Here is a 20,870-nt window from a genome sequence, read left to right as displayed (position 1 = left end):
ATGCTGGAGTGCGTGAATTTTTCGTGTTAAATTTGCACGTTGGGGCGGATTATTACATTAGAAGAATTTGAATGTTTATCATATATATATATATATATATATATATATATATATATTATATTATATTTTATTTATATATAATCTATAAAGAATTCATCTTCTATCCTTTTAAATTTATAGAAAGCAACTCAAACATGATATTAATTATACTAATTTCAAGATACAAATAAATAACTTTCCTTAATTATGCTAATTTTAATACATGAATAATTTCCTTACTTATCAAATAAAATGAACATTTTTGAATCACCGCCAAGATCTTATTTCCTTACTTACTTATCAAATAAAATGAACATTTTTGAATCACCGCCAACGGCCCCTCGATCTTATTAGCTTAGTAGCAGCCGTGGAAGTTATAGTAGTTCAAGCGAAATGGCCACTGAGATCATTCTCTATACTCTTCTGAAGGAATTAAAATGATGTCCAATCTAATTAGCAAATGCACACTTCAAAAGAAGTCAAACACCTTCTGGATCAACATCCTCACCAAAATTTTTGGAACTAGTAAGTGTTTTCTAAAGCTTCATTGTTAAAACTTTAGATTTTGACACAAAATTCTAATGCAAATACCAAAAGATCCTCAAAACACAAAAGCATAAGAAAACATTGACACCCAACTTATATAACTAATTCAAACTTGTTCTTCACGAGTTATCGAGCTCTTGTTTCAGAACATCTATAATCGAGAAAATCAATCCTATCCACAAAATTGCATGATACATAAAACATATAACCACTAACAAAAATAAACTACAAGAACCCGCCTCTCCTTTATAGTAGCGAGACAATACAAAAGTAGATTACCAAGCCATTGTTAACTTTTAAGGACGTTGGGACGAGGAGAAAGATAGACATTGTCTATCAAGCAGCCAGCCGAATGATTCTAATGCCCTTCTTGCTATTCTTACTCCATCATTGCATCTGTTGAAGATTCTGTAGCTTGCTTAACAGATTTCCTTTTGCTCTTTCCTGTAACACGTATGTTTGTAATTATCAATAAGCAAAATCAACAAACAAACCCTAATAAATTCGGAATGAAGACTAAATATAGCATTCTACTATAAACTTGCCTTTCTTCTTCAGTTGCTTCATTTTAAGTTTTGAGCTCTTTTTCATCGGAAATTTAACATGAGCTTTATTGGAGTCTTGAGTTTTCCCTGAAGCAATTAGGAAAATATCAATCAGTTTGACATAGAACATACATCCTTTCTACCATGTGCATAAGGAAAAGAGATGAGAAACAAACAGAAAGTAGAGTAGATATAGCAACTACCAAAAACACCAAAACTTTAAGCATATCACATAGATATAAGCAACATATATTCATCATAGGAAGCAATAACTCCACTCGTAAATACAAGCAGCAAAACAACAAAAAGATGAGAATTTCTACTTACTGAACCAGCAATCCCAGCTCTATCTAAGAAATTGATTAGGATTTAGGATTAACATTATAGCACTCTAGCTTAGATCAAATAAAATCCAAGACGTAGACTCACTAGACTCTGAATTCTAACAAGCTAGAGCCAGGGACAAAGCTAATAAGAGATTAAATCTCATACTTTAAAAGATTATGATGTGTAAATAGGACAAAAATCAAACTTTTTTTATGACAAGGACAACCCGCAGCCACAACCCCTCTGGTGCGCACAGGGTAAAAAAAATGCTCTGATGCAATAGCTTGCAAACCACATAGGAGAGTTAACCTGCGCGACGAGCTCGACCCTTGCTTTCGCCGGCAAGGGATTTCGAACTTTTCCAACATGAAAGTCCCAAGCCCAAACCACCAGGCCACCCCAAAGGTTATATATAAACTGATGAATCCCATCAACATAACGTAGTAATCAAGGGCGTACAAAAGTTGCTTTAGGTCACAAGTTCAATCCCAACTATGTCATTCTAGTATGAATCCCCTTGTATAAATTCCCAGTTACGCCACTAGTTGGAGAATCAAATACCAGAACACCTAAAAACAGACATTTCAGTTAATTTAATTCTAATGGATTTCTCTCTCACACACACCCCCCTTGTATAAATTCCCAGTTACGCCACTAGTTGGAGAATCAAATACCATAACACCTAAAAACAGACATTTCAGTTAATTTAATTCTAATGGATTTCTCTCTCTCACACACACACAACAAGACAAGATCATAAGCAAAATGCTGTGAGTTCAAAGTTCAAACCTCCAACTTAAACACTAGGTCCGTAGAAACAGCTACAACCGTAACTAACATACCTTCAGCAGCATCAGCCACAGCCATCTCCACATCCTCCATTGTTATTACACCCTTTTCTACAGCCTCCTTTTGTTCCTGTTTCACATCAATCAACACCCTCAAATCACAAATTCATAATACACGCAAATACAATAATAATTAGAAGATTAAAAGTAACTAATACTGATAAATGATTACAGACCCTGCGCCATTTCTTGAAGAGCTTGCGTTTACGCTTCCCGGAGATAGCAAGAGGTTGGACTTTCTGCTTAAGTTTACGGGTATTTGGGTCTCCATGTCTTGCTCTCTTGCTCTCTGAGATTATTGCTCTTCTCTTCTTCTGCACCTCGTTAAATTTCGCCATTATTCGATACCTTTTCTTCTTAAACCCTAGTTCTGTTTCTCTCTGCCACTTTATATTTAGGTTGAACCACCGGTTTAGTGTTAAATGTACCGAACCCGGTCCACATGCCCTGTTCTATTTATTTATTTAATAAAAATAATAACTTTATATGAGAGACATGATTAAAAAAAGTACCTTTTTTCTGTTCACGTGAAATATTACTGTAGATAAACTAAGAATATTTTAACATATGAATTTGCAGGAAAAGAAATTGCACGTGAAATTATTGTGATGAACCTCTCAACTTTACCTTTAATATGATTTCTACTAAACAAAACAGAGTGTTTTTCTTCTCACATTCTTTGATATGAAGTTGTTATTTCTACTAAATGTAATATACATTCCACACATAGGTTATGGATAAAATCAATGCAAAAAAAAAAACATAAAATTTTGAAGGAGGATCAAAAATGTATTAATATTGCAAACAATAGGGGTTATTAGTACTCTATGTGAAAACACAAGTTTCACTTTGAAGCTTAGCCCAGAGAAGAGGGACTATTTTAATCTTTTCCTCATTTATTTTTAGCTTTTTAATGTATTAGGGCATGTTTGGATTGACTTTTAGCTTATGATTTATAAGTTAAAAGTAACAATTTAGAACTTTGTGCTCGTTTGGATTAACTTATTTTAGGTGTTTTAAAGCCAAAATAACATTTAGCAGTTTTAAAGTGTTTGGGATGACTTTTGACTTATTTTAGTTATTTTGACTTAAAAATAAGTATTTATAAACATTTTTTTAAACTTAACCCAAATACTTCAAAACTGTTTAAAAGCTATTTTGATTTAAAAACGCCTAAAATAAGTCAATTCAAACGGGCACAATTTATATTCTTTTGATACAAATAGTAATAACTTTGCAATTTTTTCAATATTCAAAGTTAAAATAATTTAGCAGTAATATGTGATGCAATAAAATCTATTTGAATAATGTATGTCAAATAAATGGAACGGTAATACTCCAAAATAGAATCTCACGCCATGATATTTTTTTTCAATAAAGGAAAATATTTATACGGACTTGTGTTGTAATTAATTAACGTTTGGTCTTTTTCTAAACAAAAATTCACCAATCCAAGAAAAAAAACTTGCCACTTTATAATATCTTTGGATTCATTTTACATCTTCATTAAATACTAGTAATACGCCAAAAAAAAAAAAAAAAAAAAGGTAGCGCCCCACCATTAAATAGATAACCAATTTATGAATGGAAATGATCAAAAGGACAATAGAGAAAACATATACTAACAACACTGGCATTCTAGCAGGTGTACTGCGCCAAAATAGTGTCCTTGAAGGAAAGAATCAAGTTAAACAACGAACTGGAACAGTATTCTTTCCATTTTTTCACTTTGTACAAAGTAAATGATCCACTGTTGATTGACATAATACTCACGATTACACAACTAGGCTAATTACCAGCCCTTGATTTTGCATACTGGTGTTACGAGAGAACAGTTGCAGACCAACTTGATTGCCTCAAGTATTCTGATAAGGAGACATTCAAGTATGAAAAACATAACTTAACCAAGGCTGATAGGCGTACTTTCTATTGCCCGAGAGATGGAGAGGAAGTAAGATGTGAGTTCTAGAGATATTTGGCTTCAATCTCTTCCAAAGTGAGCCCTTTTGTCTCTGGTATGATGAAGAAGATGAATACAAGAGACAAAACAGCTATTCCACCAAAGATGAAAAATACAGTACCCGCCCCCAGTAAGTCCTGCAATTAGGAGTAACCAAAAATATAACATTTGTCAATTCTGGCTCGAAGTTGATTTTCTTTGATGACATCCATTTTTAAGCCAAATAATCCCACTTAAAAATTAACATAAGTTGGAAAAAGGGTGGGGACCCAAGAGAATAGCCTTGAATGTACAATCCATCAGTGTTGTTGTTTAAAAATCCCTGGCTGTGTGTCAGATCATTCAGTAATGCATTTTTCTGAGATCCATTAACAATCATAAACCATGCTTGCATGAGGTAACAACTGTGTCTTATTGGTCCCTCTTACAATCTTCAATCTAACAAATAAAAGAAATTATCCTCCGCTCTAATTTGATACTGATGGAAAGATCCGATACTGTAACTGAAATCTTAATTTAATCTAAAAATCATGATGGGCACTCTACTCTCCCCATACCCCACTTATGGATTTACACTGTGTATGTTGTTGTTGTATCATGATGGATACTCATACATTTAACTACTTCTTATGTTTGTCGCAAATCAGAAGTCATTTTAGACCAGAATGTTAGTGCAGGGACAAGTGTAAGAACAAGAGAGAATCTAGCTTTAAGAACCCCATTTAGTATTGAGGTGAAATGTGTCCAGATAGAGCAAAATAGATGAAGTATGTACCCTGCCCCTATTATTTCTGGATTAAGGAATTATGATTGATCAATATAATCAAAGAGACAAGTGATTTCGAAAGCTCAACCGTATGCAGGCAGATTCTAATCAGCAGAAGATGAACACTAACAATGAGACTTAGCCAGTATTAGCACCTAATAGACCCACTATCCTCCTTTTATCTTCCATTAATTGCACCAGAATACATTGTCAAATCTTCAAATTTACTATTAAGATATAATCTATTAAAAACTAAAGATGTACAATATCTGCACATAAGTACATAACAAGCTTGAAGATACTCCAGGTTGGAGCAAAAAAATCTTAACTTGTGTGATAGGCAAAAGAGATGCATCTTAGTGGGTACTATTAGTTCTTTATGGTAAAAGGAATATATCATATGATTTTCTAAGAGTACCAATTTCAAGTATCTGATTTCACCCTCTATCTTTTTTATCTTTTACTTTTTCAAGATTAGGCTTAAAATGAAAAATAAAAAAAACTCCTCGAACGAATAGACAACAGACTAACCTTCACAAATCACAATAACATGCCTCAAAGTTGCTTTTAAGGGAATTCTTTAACAGAGTAAACGCAAAAAGTATTATTTAGAAAATTCAGAGTATTAAAAGTTTTCAGTACCTGGAGAGGAGAAAATGCAAATGCCACTAGTGCATTTGCACCGAAATTCACAAGAACTGTAATACTCAACCCTCTCCCTCTAACGCGCAAGGGAAAGATCTCTGAGATCATCAACCAACCAATAGGACCAAATGATAACTGCAAAAGATGACTTCAAGAAGTTAAGAGCATTACTTGGTCAAGCTTCAAAAACCAAAACAAGCTGGATAGAGATGCTGTGGATTTTTTCTTTCTTTCTTTCTTCCTTTCTTTTTGTGGCTCAAGGAATGTTATAGTTAAACAAAAGAAGTCATGATAAAATGCAAGAGGATCGATTACAAAAACCATAGGCCAGAATATCGTACAATTTTTTTCTAACTAAAATCTAAAAATAGCGCACACGAATCACAGAAAGAATTGCAGATGTTATCTTGGTATTATCAATACACCAAAGTAGAATATGCCCACAACCTCACTTCTTTGGAACAAACCAGGAAGTACTACTGTTTTGGGGTTCAACCAGCTGTTGCAAACTAATACCTTAGGAAACGGTGGAAAAAGTCTTTCAAATCCTTTGTCCAAATGTTCTAGACTTTTTGGACATGGACATATACATACTAGATTAATAATAAGGAAGACTTATCACAATTTCAATGGATACACTTAAGACTAGCACGAGAGTTTTGTGGGAGACTTAATGCTTTTGAATTTCGACACATACTCAACAAAGACCCAAGTCTCCTTTAAATCTATAACATAATCTAACGCAGGGCTATAGTGGACTAAAATATATTTTCTAGTACCTCAGTAATTAACTTTCAGATACTTTTTTCTTCTACTGATCTGCGATCTAATTTCATGATCTGCAAAATGATGGTGGCTAGCGGTCATAAAATGGTCTCCTACCTTTTTCCTTCATAACCTCTGCTAGAATAAGGAAACAGTGCAAAGGACAGCAGGAAGGAGAAGACACACTCACATAGAAAATGCATAGTAAAGGGGATTACACAGTGAGCTCTGCATACAAAGGCCTGAATCAAGAGGGATCACTGCTCAGCTACTTGCGTTGGAAACTTATATGGAAGCAAAGGTACCATACAAAGTGGCATGTCTCACTTGGTTGGTTTTGAGGGAAGTTATTCTTACTCATGATTATCTTAGATATAGGGGATTTCAACTTTGTTCAAGATGTTATTTATGTGGAAAAAATGCAGAGATATTTAGCCATTTGTTTCTGTACTGCAAAGTGACCGGCCACTTATGGGATCTGTTTTATCAACCTCAGAGGTATCAGGTGGGAAATGCCAAGAATAACCTTCGAAGTCTTGACAAGATGGAGCACAGAGAGCAAATGCAGCACAAACAAAGACAGATGGAAAATTGTCTCAGCAACAATTTGGTGGTCAAAATGGAAGGAAAGGAACTCAAGGTGTTTTGGAAATACAAGCAACCCCTTGCAAAGAATCAAAAATGAATTGTATCCTTCTGTTTTGCTTTTGGGGTATAAGTCAGAACATATAGATGATCCAGTTTTAATTATTGAAATTCTATGTTTCTTGTTAGAAGAGCTAGGAGTTGGTCTTTTGTTTCTGCTTTTGTCTGGATCCTCTGATGTAAAACACTCATTCTTTGTCTGATGATTTATATACAGATTTTGTTACCTTCTCAGAAAAAAAATTCTGCTAGTGTAAAATTACTGAAAAGAAGAAAGAAACATCTTATATCAGCAAACCATTTCAATCTAGTTATCAATAAGATTAGCCTACTTCAAAGTCTGCTGAAAGTTTCAGGTGATGAACATTCAGAATGTCCAAATAAATAATTTCCACCATACCAGTGGGGTAAAAGATGAACAAAGGTTGTTGCTTATTTTTTTTTTAAAAAAAAATCTAGAATTACTGCAACTAGTAAAAACATTTCAAAGTTGAACTTCAATTTATCTTCCTCAAAAAAATAAAATGTGCACAGAAATCGTGATGTCATTTATACTGTATAGCCAAAAGCTAAGACTCACGGAGACAAATCTATTGTAGTACTTCCAAGCACAAATATTGAAAGAAACAAAACTTGAATTACCTGGTAACAGCCAACATACAGTAGCAGAGCAGTAACAGCCACAGCTGGAACATCACCAAGGAAAGTGTAATATGATCCCAGGAGGAAAAGTGACATCGCCTGCAGAAATACATGATTAGTGGGAGCTTCAGAAAAATTGGCATTGATTGTTATGAAGTTGCTTCTTTGCAAGTAAGTTATCCAAGATTAAACATGTCAAATCCACCTTACTAGGCATTCTGAAACCATAATTTATAAAATTAATACTCACTATACGTGATACTTTTCATTTTGGGATGCTACAGCATGTTTGACAACAATCCATTCAAAATATCATATAATACAACTTCCATAACTTTATAGAATACAAATACAGTTAACTATTTTTAAACTCTTAAGTAATGTTTCCTCAACCCAGTTACCGTTGGTTTAATACTATATATTACTAACAGAATACACAAGTCAAATTAACATATAAAACTTAGTTGTCCAGTCAAACATTGCCATATAAAATGAAAAAGAGGGTATAGTTACTTACAATCCCAGACACACCTCCAAGAAGCAGAGGCCTCCTCCCAAGCTTATCAACAACTACCACTGCTACAGCAGTCATAATGAGCTGAAAATGGTGAAAAAGAGGGAAACATAGGATCATTCCAATGCTGTAGCAAAAGTTAACTGAAACTAGCAGCAATATCCCATAAAGCAAATGGGATAACTAGCACAGAGCCACAGAGGAAACAAGTTAAAAGGAAAAGCCAGACTATTATAATTAGTTTTGTATCAATGAAAATCAACTTTGCAACGATCTTCTGAACAAACCTCAAATGCAAGAATCCTACACAGGACGTAGTTGCCTTATATTACCATAAGAATTCAAAAAAAATAAATATAAATGTCCTTTACCACCTGAGTGGACATCTTTTCTTGTTCATTCTTTTCCAGGAAAGAACAAGGTTAAATAGAAAGAGAAAGAAAACAATCTTCCCCAAGATACCACCTTCAACAGTGCAAGGAAAACAGAAGCTCTTGTAGCATCAGCTGCAGCCGAAAATCCCGCATCCTGCCATTGTACAATAAGTTAGTAGGGCACAAAGAAATGAAAGTGATATAAGAACATCAATAGCACCCTTCACCTATTTGGAAAGTGTACCTGAAATATTTTTGCAGCATAATACAAGACACTTGGTTGCCCAGTTATCTGCCATGTGGAAAGCAAAAGAAGTGAGTGCACAGTTAGATCATTGCAAGTGGAACGGAAATTAAACTATTAGATATATAGCTACCTGTTGAAACAAGATTAGTCCAGCACCAATTGTTAGGGCTTTCAAACATTTTCCTTGCAACATCTCACCTATTGTCGCCTCTTTTTCTTCGCTTAGTTGTGAAAGCTCAGACAGAATGTCATCTACTTGACGAGATGCTGAATCACCAATTGCAGCTCCCCTAAGCTGGCACAAGCAACATATGGCATTTTCTCTTAAACCCTGCAACTCACCCTTCCCCTGCATAGCACATAGAAGAATCCACCGGGGTGATGAAGGAAGCCACCACATTCCAATTCCCATAATAACTGCTAAAGGGGCACTAATTCCGTACATATATCGCCAACCAGCAACAGTTTCTATCAGAAGGCTTCCAACTGTATATCCAGCCTACAAATGTCAGCTTTCCACAATTCAAAAGAATGCTGTACAACAAATAATGATGCCATGAAATATATATCTAGAGATCACCTGTCTCTACATTAACGGTCATATAGACAAACCAGAATTTCCAGGCAAGTATGTAGTACTTACTAGCATCCCAAAAACTATGAAGAACTCTTTAAGAGAAATCAGTTGTCCTCGTATCTGGCTAGGAGCCGTCTCAGCAATGTACATGGGAGCAGCATGCATTGCCTGCAATGGAACAGAAGGAGAAAATGGAGCAACCAGAACATTGAATCTTTAAAAAGAAGTATATTTCCAAATACTTTTCAGGTTAATACTGTTTAATTCATCACTTGACCTTGATGGCCTAATGTAATTGATGCCTTGACAAATCAAAGCAGAAAAAACAAAGGAAGATAAAAGAGGTCATTTCTGTGTTCAGGAGTGTAATCAGGAGACAACTCTTGAAGGGGAACGATAGAAGTGAGATGTTCATGTATGTGAAAGCACCAGTCAGAGTTCAGGGGAAGTAGAAAGACACCTCACAGAAGAAAGGAAATGGTAAACTATAGAGAACTTTTAAAGGAGATATAAGCAAGTGGAAGGAATTGAAGGAGTAGTCGGACTCGTGTGCCTGAGAACTCACCATCACAAATCACATGAGAAAATAAAAGATCCATGGTAGAATAAGGAAAATGGAAAGGAAATATTAAAGACATTGCAGTATCTTACCAGTCCAATTCCTACACCATACAGCAAGCGCCCAATTACCAGAATAACATAGACAGGAGCAAATGCTGTTACTAGAGCTCCAAGAAAGTAGAACAAAGCAGACACAATCAACTCCCTTCTTCTCCCTATAAATAAGTTAAGTAGTTTCAGTCACAAGAGTCACAATTGAAATGTGACACCAATTGCGGTCGGATAGAAAAACCAACCAAGCCAGTCAGCAATTTGGAAAGCAACAGCAGATCCAATTAAAGCACCATACAGTGAGCCACTAGTCTGTGACAAGCAGCAAAAATAAGATCTTTCCAATGCTCAGACAGGAAAAAGCACATATGATTTCATAAGAAAATGGTATACTTACTATGAGACCAGTTTGCACAGAAGACAAATCATACCAAGAAATTCCACTTAATGTAGCTGACTGCAGAATATAAACAACATTAACTTTTTTCTATCAAGAATATAAGCAGCATTAACTAGTGAAAGTTGTTTTTATTTAATGAGGCAACTGCAGAATATAGCTTGACGCATTAGAACCATAACTCTATCTGCTAAAATGAATAACAATACCATATGTGATTAACAAACATTATGAAACCAACAGTTCATTTAAGAGGTACACTATCAGCAACTTTGATGACCTTTCTATAGAAACTTGAAATAGTAAAAAATTTCTCTGAGCGGTCATTGAAGAGAAACAAGAAATTCAACTGGATGCATTATAATATGACAATCAACATCTTTGTAACAGCAAAGATCTTCTTGAGACACACGATGTCAAAGCCTGATCACAATCAAAAGTAATTTCAACATATTACAAACTACCATAAGCTAGACAACTGAAATGGGGCAACTGGAAAGACAGATAAAATGTCAAGTTTGGCATTTTTCCTACTTGCTAGGCCAAAGACTAAAACTTCCATGTTCCCTCCACTATCAGTTCTTTCTCCTTTTGTACTAAGTTGGTCCAGAACCCATAAAGATTCTTGTTAACAGCCTTATGCCATCAGCTAAGAGGACGTAAAATCAAGGTAGATGAGCTAAAAACATTGTAATGAGACACACGGATACTTTTATTTTTCTTTTTTGATAATATGATACAAGGGCTCTTTATTAGGTCGAAGGAAGCAAGATACCTCTATGGAAATTGTAGCAGAGGATGTGGCTCCAATATCATAACCATAAAGCAGTCCTCCAAAGGCGGGGAACAGAAAACTGGAAAATCATTCATCAACTTATCATAATGTTCAAACTAAGAGATCAAAAATAATAATAATAAGTATCCTACTAAGTGAATCAGCACAGGACATAGAAAATCCATAGTACTAATATTTTTCTTTTCTAATTTTTCCTTTTTAATTTGGAACACCAAACCTTAAGCAACTATCAGTGTACAGATTGCAGTGCAATAACCCGAAGTGAATTTGTAGTCTATCATGTCATATCTAAAAAGGCAAAAAAATTGAAGCTGGAAAATTTCTTCATTTGGTTTTCTTCTTAACACATCGAATTTTTTAATTTATGTGGATCATCTGAATAGTTTATCTTTGGGTATAAAGACGAATATTAGTATTTCCAGTAGTACACATAAAAAAATGTCAAATCACTTACAATTCAAAATTGTAAAGAGAAGATCCTCTTTTGTATGGATAATTATATACTTAAGTATAACTTAATAGAGGAATCTATTGAGCCAAAATCTTTCCTGCATATACTTAAGATATCATCTTGTCATGCTATAAACAACAACCACCCCGTGTAATCCCTCAAGTAGGGTCTTGGAAAAGAAAATACCACATCATTACTATCACTTTTTTTTGGGTTGCTCACTCAGGAGCCCAATCGGGGTACGCTCAGCCTATTTCATGCTATAAACAAAGTGCATTCAATTCATCAAACAAATGACTTGCAATTCCAGAAACAGCACATCTTACTGTTACATTTCAAATGGAAACTAGTACTATGTTCAGTTTCAGCACCAAATGCTTAAATTCGATGACTCAAATTACAAAGTGAACTCAATTAGTAGATACTCACGGGAGTACTGCGGAGAGTACTGAGTAATTCTCAGCATGATGTTCGCCTTCTAGAAGTGGCTCTCGGACGATGTTGATCTCACTAGACGAATTTTCACCCTGCTCCAATTCACAATCATCAAAATTGCACAAAACACTTTTCCCCAAATAAATAGATAGAAAAAAAAAATTACAGGACAATATTGAATTACCTTGTCAATTGATGAAACAATTAGCTGCTCGGTATCGTGGGCTGTCGCCATTGGAGAAGGTCAAATTGAAGATTTAAGCTTACAGGTTAGATAGAGTATTGATCGAAGCTAACTGTATTTGCTCTTCTTTTTACTATTTATTATATAAGTTTTGGGAAAGTTAGGTGGGAAAATACATTTAGACGAACGCAGAAGACTGATTTCAAAGAAGAGGCCTACAGCATAGCAACGTTGCTTCTGAAAAATTGAAATGGTAGATGAGACATGGCTGTTAGAATTAACACATTGTTTGGATGGTTCTTAGTTGTACTCATTACATTGTATTGATAGCTAAAAGTCTGTCCGTCCGGTATTATTTATCATGATTTCTATTTTTAGAGTCAAATTATAAAATTTTTAACTGGCATTTTAAGATGCATTTTTTAATTATATTAATATGCAAAAAATTGTAATTTATAGTACTTTTCGTATAGTTTTGGGATGTTTAATTTTTTTTGTTTAAAATATCGAATTGATGTGATCTAATTTACCTTTGAAAACTAGTCAAATTGACTTTCGACAAGCGCAACGTGACAAAAATTTCCGGATGGAGGGAGTATATTCTATAGTTAATACTCCCTCGGTTCCTAATCATTTGTCCACCTTTTTTTTTTAAAGTTGTTCCTACTAGTTCATTTTGACTACTCGAAAGGAGAAAAAAAAATTACTTATTATACCTCCAATTTCTTGAAACTTTAAAGTTTTTAATTCATTCACTTCATAATTAATTGAGCTAAAATGGTAAACGCACTAGGTCAATCGTTGTTTTCTATAGGTATACTAATTCAAAAAGAAAACGACAAGTAATTAGAGATAAAAGGAATAGTAAAAAAAATCTTTATTTTGTAGTGACAACTGATTTGATATGATTATATAATTATCTTGATATTTTCTTCTCAATTTTATCTATAAAATTAATTTAATTTTGAAGAAAACAAATTGGCAAGATATCAAAGTAAAGAAAAATGTGATTCTTGCACCAAGACACACTTGCCAAATTCTTTCAAAATTTATAACTTTTACTTTTCTTATATCTTATTTAAAAAAAAATTAAAGTTCATGGAATGATCATATTTAAAGAAAAGTTAGTTATAACAAAATTAATTTCATAGAATGTTCATATTAAAGAAAAGTTAGTTGGAGAGTATAAATAACAAGTTGTACCATGACTTGTTATTATGATTATGATATCATCGGTCCACGTATAACACCACTAGGCATCTCGAATACTATTCTTTTATTAAATAATATGATCACTTAACTACCGTTTGATCATAGCTTTTCAAATATTTTTGACAAATATTATTTGAGTAAAAATTTGGGTGAAATTTTACTATGTGTTTGGTCATAAGATTTGGTAAATATATTTCACCTTTTCAGAAAAATATGATTTATATACCCATAAGTTTTAAGAACTATCAAAACTAACTATAAGTTTGTATTACAAGTCAATTAGATGTCGTAATTTGGAGTGACTGCAACAAGCATCATTCTGTACATCGTGAAGTAGACAAAACACACGACTTTGTTACCTTAAGCCAATTTTTCATCATTTTCATCAACTATATTTACTAAATATTTCATCACTATTTTGGTATTCACGTAAAAAATTATGTAATACAACGCAAACAACTACTATAGAGGGTGTTTTTGTAAAAGATAAAAGTTCAGGGTAAAATTTTCATTTTCAAAAGATCCCAAATAATGAGATTTGACTCAAATACTAGAAAAATTTAGTAATTGAAAATTTGAGATATTTGTTAAAAATATTTGCCAAATAATGACAAATTATATGGACATACATTATTTGCCAATTTTTTTCCAAATATTATTTGAAAAATCTATGGCCAAACGGGCCATTACTAACTTGTAGAATCTTATAGATTAATTGAAAATCCATCATATTTCTACGATATTCATCTAGTGAAAAGGAAGGGGGAAACTGTACAAGGTATTTAAATTCAATGCATTTGGTCTTCCCCAGCACGATCCACCATTTTCAATTCCTATGGGATATAACATAACATATCACTGAATAGCTTTAGTTTCAAAAAAAATAACAATCATACTTCAAACCCGGCGATGGAATAAAGTATGCATGACTACATTTTGGATCCAATTCAAAACCTGAGAACCATATCAAAGATGAGAAATTGTACAGCAAAGTGTATCGACCTGATATTTGATGGTACACATGTGCTTAGATTATAACCAAAGGTTCAATACGAGGACTTTTTTATTAACGAAGCATGGCAGAAAATCCATATAATTGTCCAGCTGCACTATGGCAGTTGAGACCTATTACTTCTTGGTGGGTTGCCAAGTTTGGTACCTAGTCCAGTCTCTCTGTCCAGGATTTAAAGTGTGTCCCTTGGAGTGATATATGTATGCATCACCTTCACCAGAAAAGTTCTCCTTGTGCTCAATCCCGTACCTCTTTGGTTTCAGCAGTAGCAGCTGCATGGCATGTAGTATAAGAATTTTGAAATGGTGGGGTTATGCATCAGAAAGAACTTGTCAACACTTACTTCATCACCAGTGTGATCAGTGACGTGATGGAGCCAGCCATGCCATTCTGGTGGAACTTGTGAAGCATTGTAACGATTCTTCTGTGCATACTCCACCCACCGGTGTCTTCCTACATAATCATGTCAAAAAAAGAGGCTTTTACTTGAGCAATCATCAAAACAAAATAAGCAAATAAATCACTGAGGTCTAAGGTCTCCCAAATTTGGGTTACAGGCATTACTTCATTCCACTATACTTGGAGATTAAGGGCGATGAGACTCCAAACTATTAACCTTAAGGTTATCCATTTAATGTCTTAAAGAATATTAACATATCTCTAGAAGTTGAAAATGTAGTCAAGCTTCACAATACGACCTAGAAAGCATGTTTAACTAGGCCAAAACTATTATTTCACACAATGAAACAAATAAGCCACCAGTAAAGTTAATATCCTCTACCAAGAGAGATTAGTAGAGTCACAGACTGAAGCAGATCAATTGAACCACACTGTGAATAAAGAGCAAGAGACCTTTACTCTTTTACATAGAACAAGAAAAATATAACCTACTCCGTGAATAAAGAACAAGAAATCCTTCTCTTTTACCTAGAACAAGGGAAATATAACCTTTTCTTATATGTGGCTACATAAAGCCTTTCCTTTGATCACCTTAGGGGAAAATATTCAGAGCATAAGATAATACAACCAAATGATAGAACCCTCAACTTTTAGGCGATACATGAAGGAACCCACAACCTTGAAGATACATTTTGTGGCACTAGTATCAAACAAGATAACGAGAAGTGATATGTACAAGGGAAACTGATTAAGACACACAAAAGCATGAAGCAGCTGTACCAACCATATTGTGTATCGCCTAGCTTCTCATAATATTTGTTACCAAATTTATCCACACCAACAAGTGTTGCACCAATGTTGTGGATCTTGGTTTGCCTGAAGCAACAAGAAACAAATAGTATCTTAGATGGACAAATTCAGGAAATCGCTTTAACAAGAAAGAGATGTGGCAAGGTCTTTTGATGGCCTCACTAATACCTTGCTAAGGAAAAATATTGTCTTACTCAGGCATGTATTATACAGCAGTTCTGTAAGCATGAAAGCAATGAGTTGAAAAATCTTAAAATTCACACAAAAGAGGAGAAACAAGAAGGAGATCGTAATAATTTTCCCCCTAATTTTGATCTTTCTTTTAATGTGAGGAGAAGTCAGAGAGTTGCAATTTTCAGCTACAACAACGACCACAACTACGCCTCAATAACAAGTTGAGAGCTCAGATCAAATCAGTATATCATCTTCATATCACATAAAAAAATGAAAAATGAGCTAAATATATATATAGAAGAAAAAGAATTATACTTGAGAATCACTCCTTGTCTTACTAATGTTAGCTCATATGGTCATTATTCAGAGAGGAACTGGTTATTAATAACAAAAACTCAAGACAATCAAAACCAGGAAAAGCAGACAATACAAGGGATTTCATCCCCTCCCTATCTCCCACTAAAATTTCATTGGTGGCCACTGTTGAAATTAGTGTCTCAAATTTAGAGAGATGTTACAGTGTAAAATTTAGGAACCATTTGGGAAGCCTGTAATGGATCGGTCTCCACAACCTCCTTTACCAGATTCCCTCCTATTTCCTTTCTCATCAAATGACAAAACAACCACCAACAACAAAGAAAATGTAGTCAAGATTCGGATCCTGGGATACAAATAAAACAATCCCAATTACAAATGTATGCATATGCATCTATCCTATCCATCCAACATAACAATAAATTCACGCACATAGCACATAAGAGCATCACGTGGCTTTCAACAACTTCAGATGTGATCATTGTGAAGACTAAAGTTGTTGATGCAATTAGCTTTCAATATCCATGTCCAGTTTCAATAGCTTCTATCAATTGTTTTTGATGTGTTTCAAGAGATGATGCTGAAGACTAGTCAAAAGAAAGAGGAAATGTGCTAAGGCCTAAGATGTACATTCTGGGGTAGCTTTCTAAAAAAGAAGGCTTCACCTATTTCCTACGATAAACATTTTTTATAATAATCTTCTTCTGAAGATATAAATGTTTACGAATGTACTCCAGTATTCGGACAAATGGAAAGTATCACTGGAGTCTAAAGATAACTAGACTGCACAACAAAGGTCAACTAAAAGGTTTTCCTAAAATTAATTTTAAAAAGGGTATTGTCTATCCCTCCCAAGATAACCCTCAGTCCTGGATTATAAGATAATGCACCAAATAATAAAGAACAAAACTCTTAACTGGTGTGGATTTTTCTGATGCATTTGGCTCTGTTAGAAATAAATGCACTGTAACTGGGGTTTTAGTTCCAATCTATTTCCTGATATTGCAAGATTTCTTTAGCACATTACCGATAGACTCATCGGTAACCGTGGAGTGTTTGAGAGTAAAAACCTTCAGTAACCAGACATTCAATTTTTCTTAATTTTACTTTCTTCCTGAGTTCTACTACAGTCAATCACAGACTATACTGACATTTAGAGCCACAGACGAAAACTAAAAGAGGCTAGACACGCAAAAGAGCTTGTAATGCTCTTTGCCCATCATGGTCTAAAGTCATGTGCATGTAAAAGTATTTGGTCCTTGACAGGGGTAAATCTAGAGGGTCATTTCAAGTTCACATGAATTTAGTAGCTTATGACCAGATCTTGTGTGTGTGTGTATATATATATATATATATATATATATTAATAACCTATAAAAGATCCATAAATAATTGATAGTGAAGCCAATTAATATTATTAGTATTAACTTGAAGTTGTTTTAGGACCCCGTAAACTTCAAACCCGGGATCCAACTCTAGCCACTGTGCTCCTATTCTCCTCAATATACCACATTGCAAGGAAGAATGAATGAAAAACTATAGCTCATACATACGTGATACGAGTGCCAATCATGAACAAAAAGATTGAACATATCAAACTTTAAACTGTTTACTAACCACTGCCCATCTCACTGCCCACCAAACACTTTCAAAAAATGTAAGCAGATGGAACGCAACAAACAACATTTAAGTGTTAGATAAAACCACACCAATATTTACGTGGAAGGAACCTTTGAAGGTAACACCCTAGCCAAAGGAGGAGATAGTCTAGTTGTATGGCAATGTGTACTATGGAAAAGTTCAGCAACAATAGAGGGAGAGAATCTAAAAGTTCTAAACCACCCTTGCAAAACAGCATATAGAAATAGGACAAACAAAGAGGTCATGATGGACCAATCCCTCAACCACCACAAATCTTAGAGAAAAAATCCACAGCCCATATTTAATACTGTCATCTTCTTAGCTCAAGTCAGACAGAATTCAGGCAACCCAAAACAAATAAACAGAATGAACAGTTCTTTTCAATTGTTCAACCAGTAATCACTAGTGTAGATGGTAACACTTATAGCTAACAACACCATAGACCACTGTATATTTTTGGTACCTTTTTTTAATTAAGTTAATTATGTGACCTCGTGCATAACAGAACTCCATGTATTGAACATGTTCATAAAGACAAACAAGTCAACTCCCTAATTTACCCCCATTGACAAATAAAATCGTTCAGTTATGCATTTATCATTTCAAGGGTCTTTTTACAGAAATTAACTAGAAATGGAGCTAAATGGTACTTACAGAAGATTTCCATCCGCGAGACACCTCCTAGTAAAATGCAAGAGGAAATTTGTAATCAGCTGAGAGTTTCAGATTAATTAAACAACATAAAAACAAGAAGTGTAAATGTTTTCAACTGATAATAACAGTGATGGAGAGCCAAACAAGCAAGTTTACTTTGATCACAAAAAAGATAATGCCCCAAAATGCTAGAATAGGTCATAACATCAAAATTACTTTAGTCACTTTAAGAGCAGAACTAAGTCAGTTTAAGCTAGTGATAGTGACAATTGCTCCTTAATCTGAAACTAGTTGGGAAATGGGATAGGTTCAAGTTGGTTATTCAAAAAAAACAAAAATCAATAGAGATCACAAGTTTACTCAAAACATAGGATAATAACGTTTTTACATAATGAATCAAAAAACACCAAACCATTTTACCAAAAACATTTCATGTTATGTAATAAAAAAATAGGTTTCATCTCAATGTATATCTCATTGTTCTTGTTATAACAAATCCAAACGAAATCATTTTCAACAAATTACTAATGATAAACCAAACAACAGAGATTTCAAACCCTTTCATTCTCAAACTTGAGATAGCAACAAGAGATTAAATGGGAATAATCGGCACGAAAGATCAATTTCAGATTAAGATAGCGGAATCAAATTGAAAAAAAAAAAAAGATGCATATCAGATTTTCAAAATTTACGGAGTGCAATTTGCAAACACCGATGAATAAAAGGCAAGAAAACCAACACGTATCCTTCTTGTTTAAGCTCCTTGAGGAAGTTTCCGATCCCCTTTTCCTTAATCGACTGGAAAATGCTTCTCACCACAGACGCCATTCTCTTCTCTTCAGCTTCCTTCTCTGAATTCTGTAAACAGACGCCGAGATTCGCCTGCTCCTATGAAAACAGTATGGGCCCGAATGAGTTGGATCCGAGATACTGACTCGCTTCGAACCCGTTTGGAGACAAATGGGCTGAGAAAAAATTGGGCCGGTAATTTTGTAGATGGGAGAATTTCACGAAATTAGATTCGAATTTATGACGGGGAAACTTATAAAAAGGGCAACTTCCACATATAGCAAACGAAAAATTCATATTTGCATGTTATAACAAACTTTGCATAATTGCGCTCCATAGCAAACATAAAACTGTATAATTTGCTATACATATACAATTGTATAATTCGCTGGCCTAAATTGTATGATTCGCTGGCCTAAATTGTATAATTCATTGGCCTATTTCGCTGCAATTGCATAATTTGTTTTGCATACAGTTGAATCGAATTAAAATGTATGTATATTGCATAATTATAAGTGTATAGCAAGAAGATATATGTTTTTCTCGCTTTATACAAAAACAGAAACGCAATATATACACTTCTGTTGTATAAAGCTAGAGAAAATTGTATTTCACTGCAATTGTATGATTCGCAATTGTATAATTAAGTGTATAACACGAAGATATACATTTTTGCATGTGTATATACAATTTTCTCTCGCTTTATACAAAATAAAAACAAAATTATACACTTCTGTGTATAAAGCGAGAATGGAGAGTGGCGAGCGAGATTTTTGGGAGAGAGACGCTGACAAATTTTAGCTAATGTTTGCTATGAAGCACAATTAAATCAAACCCCAGCTATTCTATTTAATTTAGGTTATTAGTTTGCTATTATATACAATTTTCCCATAATGTACTATAATAAAAAAATATTTATCATTTATAGTGATAATATTTTTTTTTCACTTAATCATTTTTAATCATTTATAATTCAAATTTAATACATATTATTAAGAACAATTTATTATTCACATATAATACAAGTTTTAATGATGGATAATACATTTATCACACATTTTAATACACTTATAATACAATGTGACTATTTTTTACCAAACAAACACAACATATTTCAAAAACAATTATAATTTCAAATATATTGCATAAATAATTCACTTTTAATACATATTACACGTTTATTACAATATTGCTATAAATGGTAATAAACAAAAAATATTGCTAAAATCAGTAATTATTTTTTAAAATATATTAATTTATGTAATTTTTCCGGGAAACTTACATAAATATACTATAATAAAAAATACTTACCAGTTATAGCAATAATATTTTTTTTAACTTGACCATTTTTAATTCATCTATAATACAAGTTTAATACATATTACAAAGATAAATTTATTATTCAAATATAATACAAATTTTAATATGGATAATACATTTATCACACATTTTAATACTCTTATAATACAATGTGATAATTTTTTACCAAACTAACATAATATATTTCAAAAACAATTATAATTCAAATATAGTATATAAATAATTCACT

General features: G+C 33.6%; 3 protein-coding genes across 3 annotated transcripts; all 3 read right to left on the bottom strand.

Annotated features, from left to right (window-relative positions):
* Nucleotides 1-656: 656 nt before the first annotated feature.
* Nucleotides 657-2,735, bottom strand: LOC101266804 (uncharacterized). The gene is made up of 4 exons (XM_004235297.5): nucleotides 2,482-2,735; nucleotides 2,300-2,375; nucleotides 1,131-1,217; nucleotides 657-1,029 (listed from the first exon to the last, which is right to left on the bottom strand). The coding sequence occupies exons 1-4, from the start codon at nucleotides 2,641-2,643 to the stop codon at nucleotides 965-967; spliced, it is 390 nt and encodes a 129-aa protein (XP_004235345.1). The 5' UTR covers nucleotides 2,644-2,735; the 3' UTR covers nucleotides 657-964.
* Nucleotides 2,736-3,924: 1,189 nt separating this feature from the next.
* Nucleotides 3,925-12,548, bottom strand: VGT2 (D-xylose-proton symporter-like 2-like). Its single transcript, NM_001301177.1, has 14 exons — nucleotides 12,316-12,548; nucleotides 12,126-12,223; nucleotides 11,225-11,303; nucleotides 10,450-10,509; nucleotides 10,298-10,364; nucleotides 10,092-10,216; nucleotides 9,507-9,608; nucleotides 8,994-9,362; nucleotides 8,861-8,908; nucleotides 8,708-8,770; nucleotides 8,246-8,326; nucleotides 7,729-7,827; nucleotides 5,674-5,811; nucleotides 3,925-4,402 (listed from the first exon to the last, which is right to left on the bottom strand). Exons 1-14 carry the CDS (start codon nucleotides 12,364-12,366, stop codon nucleotides 4,271-4,273), a joined length of 1,512 nt encoding a protein of 503 aa, NP_001288106.1. The 5' UTR covers nucleotides 12,367-12,548; the 3' UTR covers nucleotides 3,925-4,270.
* Nucleotides 12,549-14,350: 1,802 nt separating this feature from the next.
* LOC101267099 (probable NADH dehydrogenase [ubiquinone] 1 alpha subcomplex subunit 12) lies at nucleotides 14,351-19,566 on the bottom strand. The gene is made up of 5 exons (XM_004235298.5): nucleotides 19,272-19,566; nucleotides 18,533-18,559; nucleotides 15,723-15,814; nucleotides 14,883-14,992; nucleotides 14,351-14,811 (listed from the first exon to the last, which is right to left on the bottom strand). Exons 1-5 carry the CDS (start codon nucleotides 19,358-19,360, stop codon nucleotides 14,656-14,658), a joined length of 474 nt encoding a protein of 157 aa, XP_004235346.1. The 5' UTR covers nucleotides 19,361-19,566; the 3' UTR covers nucleotides 14,351-14,655.
* Between the last annotated feature and the right edge of the window lie 1,304 nt (nucleotides 19,567-20,870).

The sequence above is a fragment of the Solanum lycopersicum genome, chromosome 3, assembly GCF_036512215.1.
Source record: "Solanum lycopersicum chromosome 3, SLM_r2.1".
Lineage (NCBI taxonomy): Eukaryota > Viridiplantae > Streptophyta > Magnoliopsida > Solanales > Solanaceae > Solanum > Solanum lycopersicum.
This window is presented reverse-complemented; position numbering and strand designations above follow the sequence as displayed.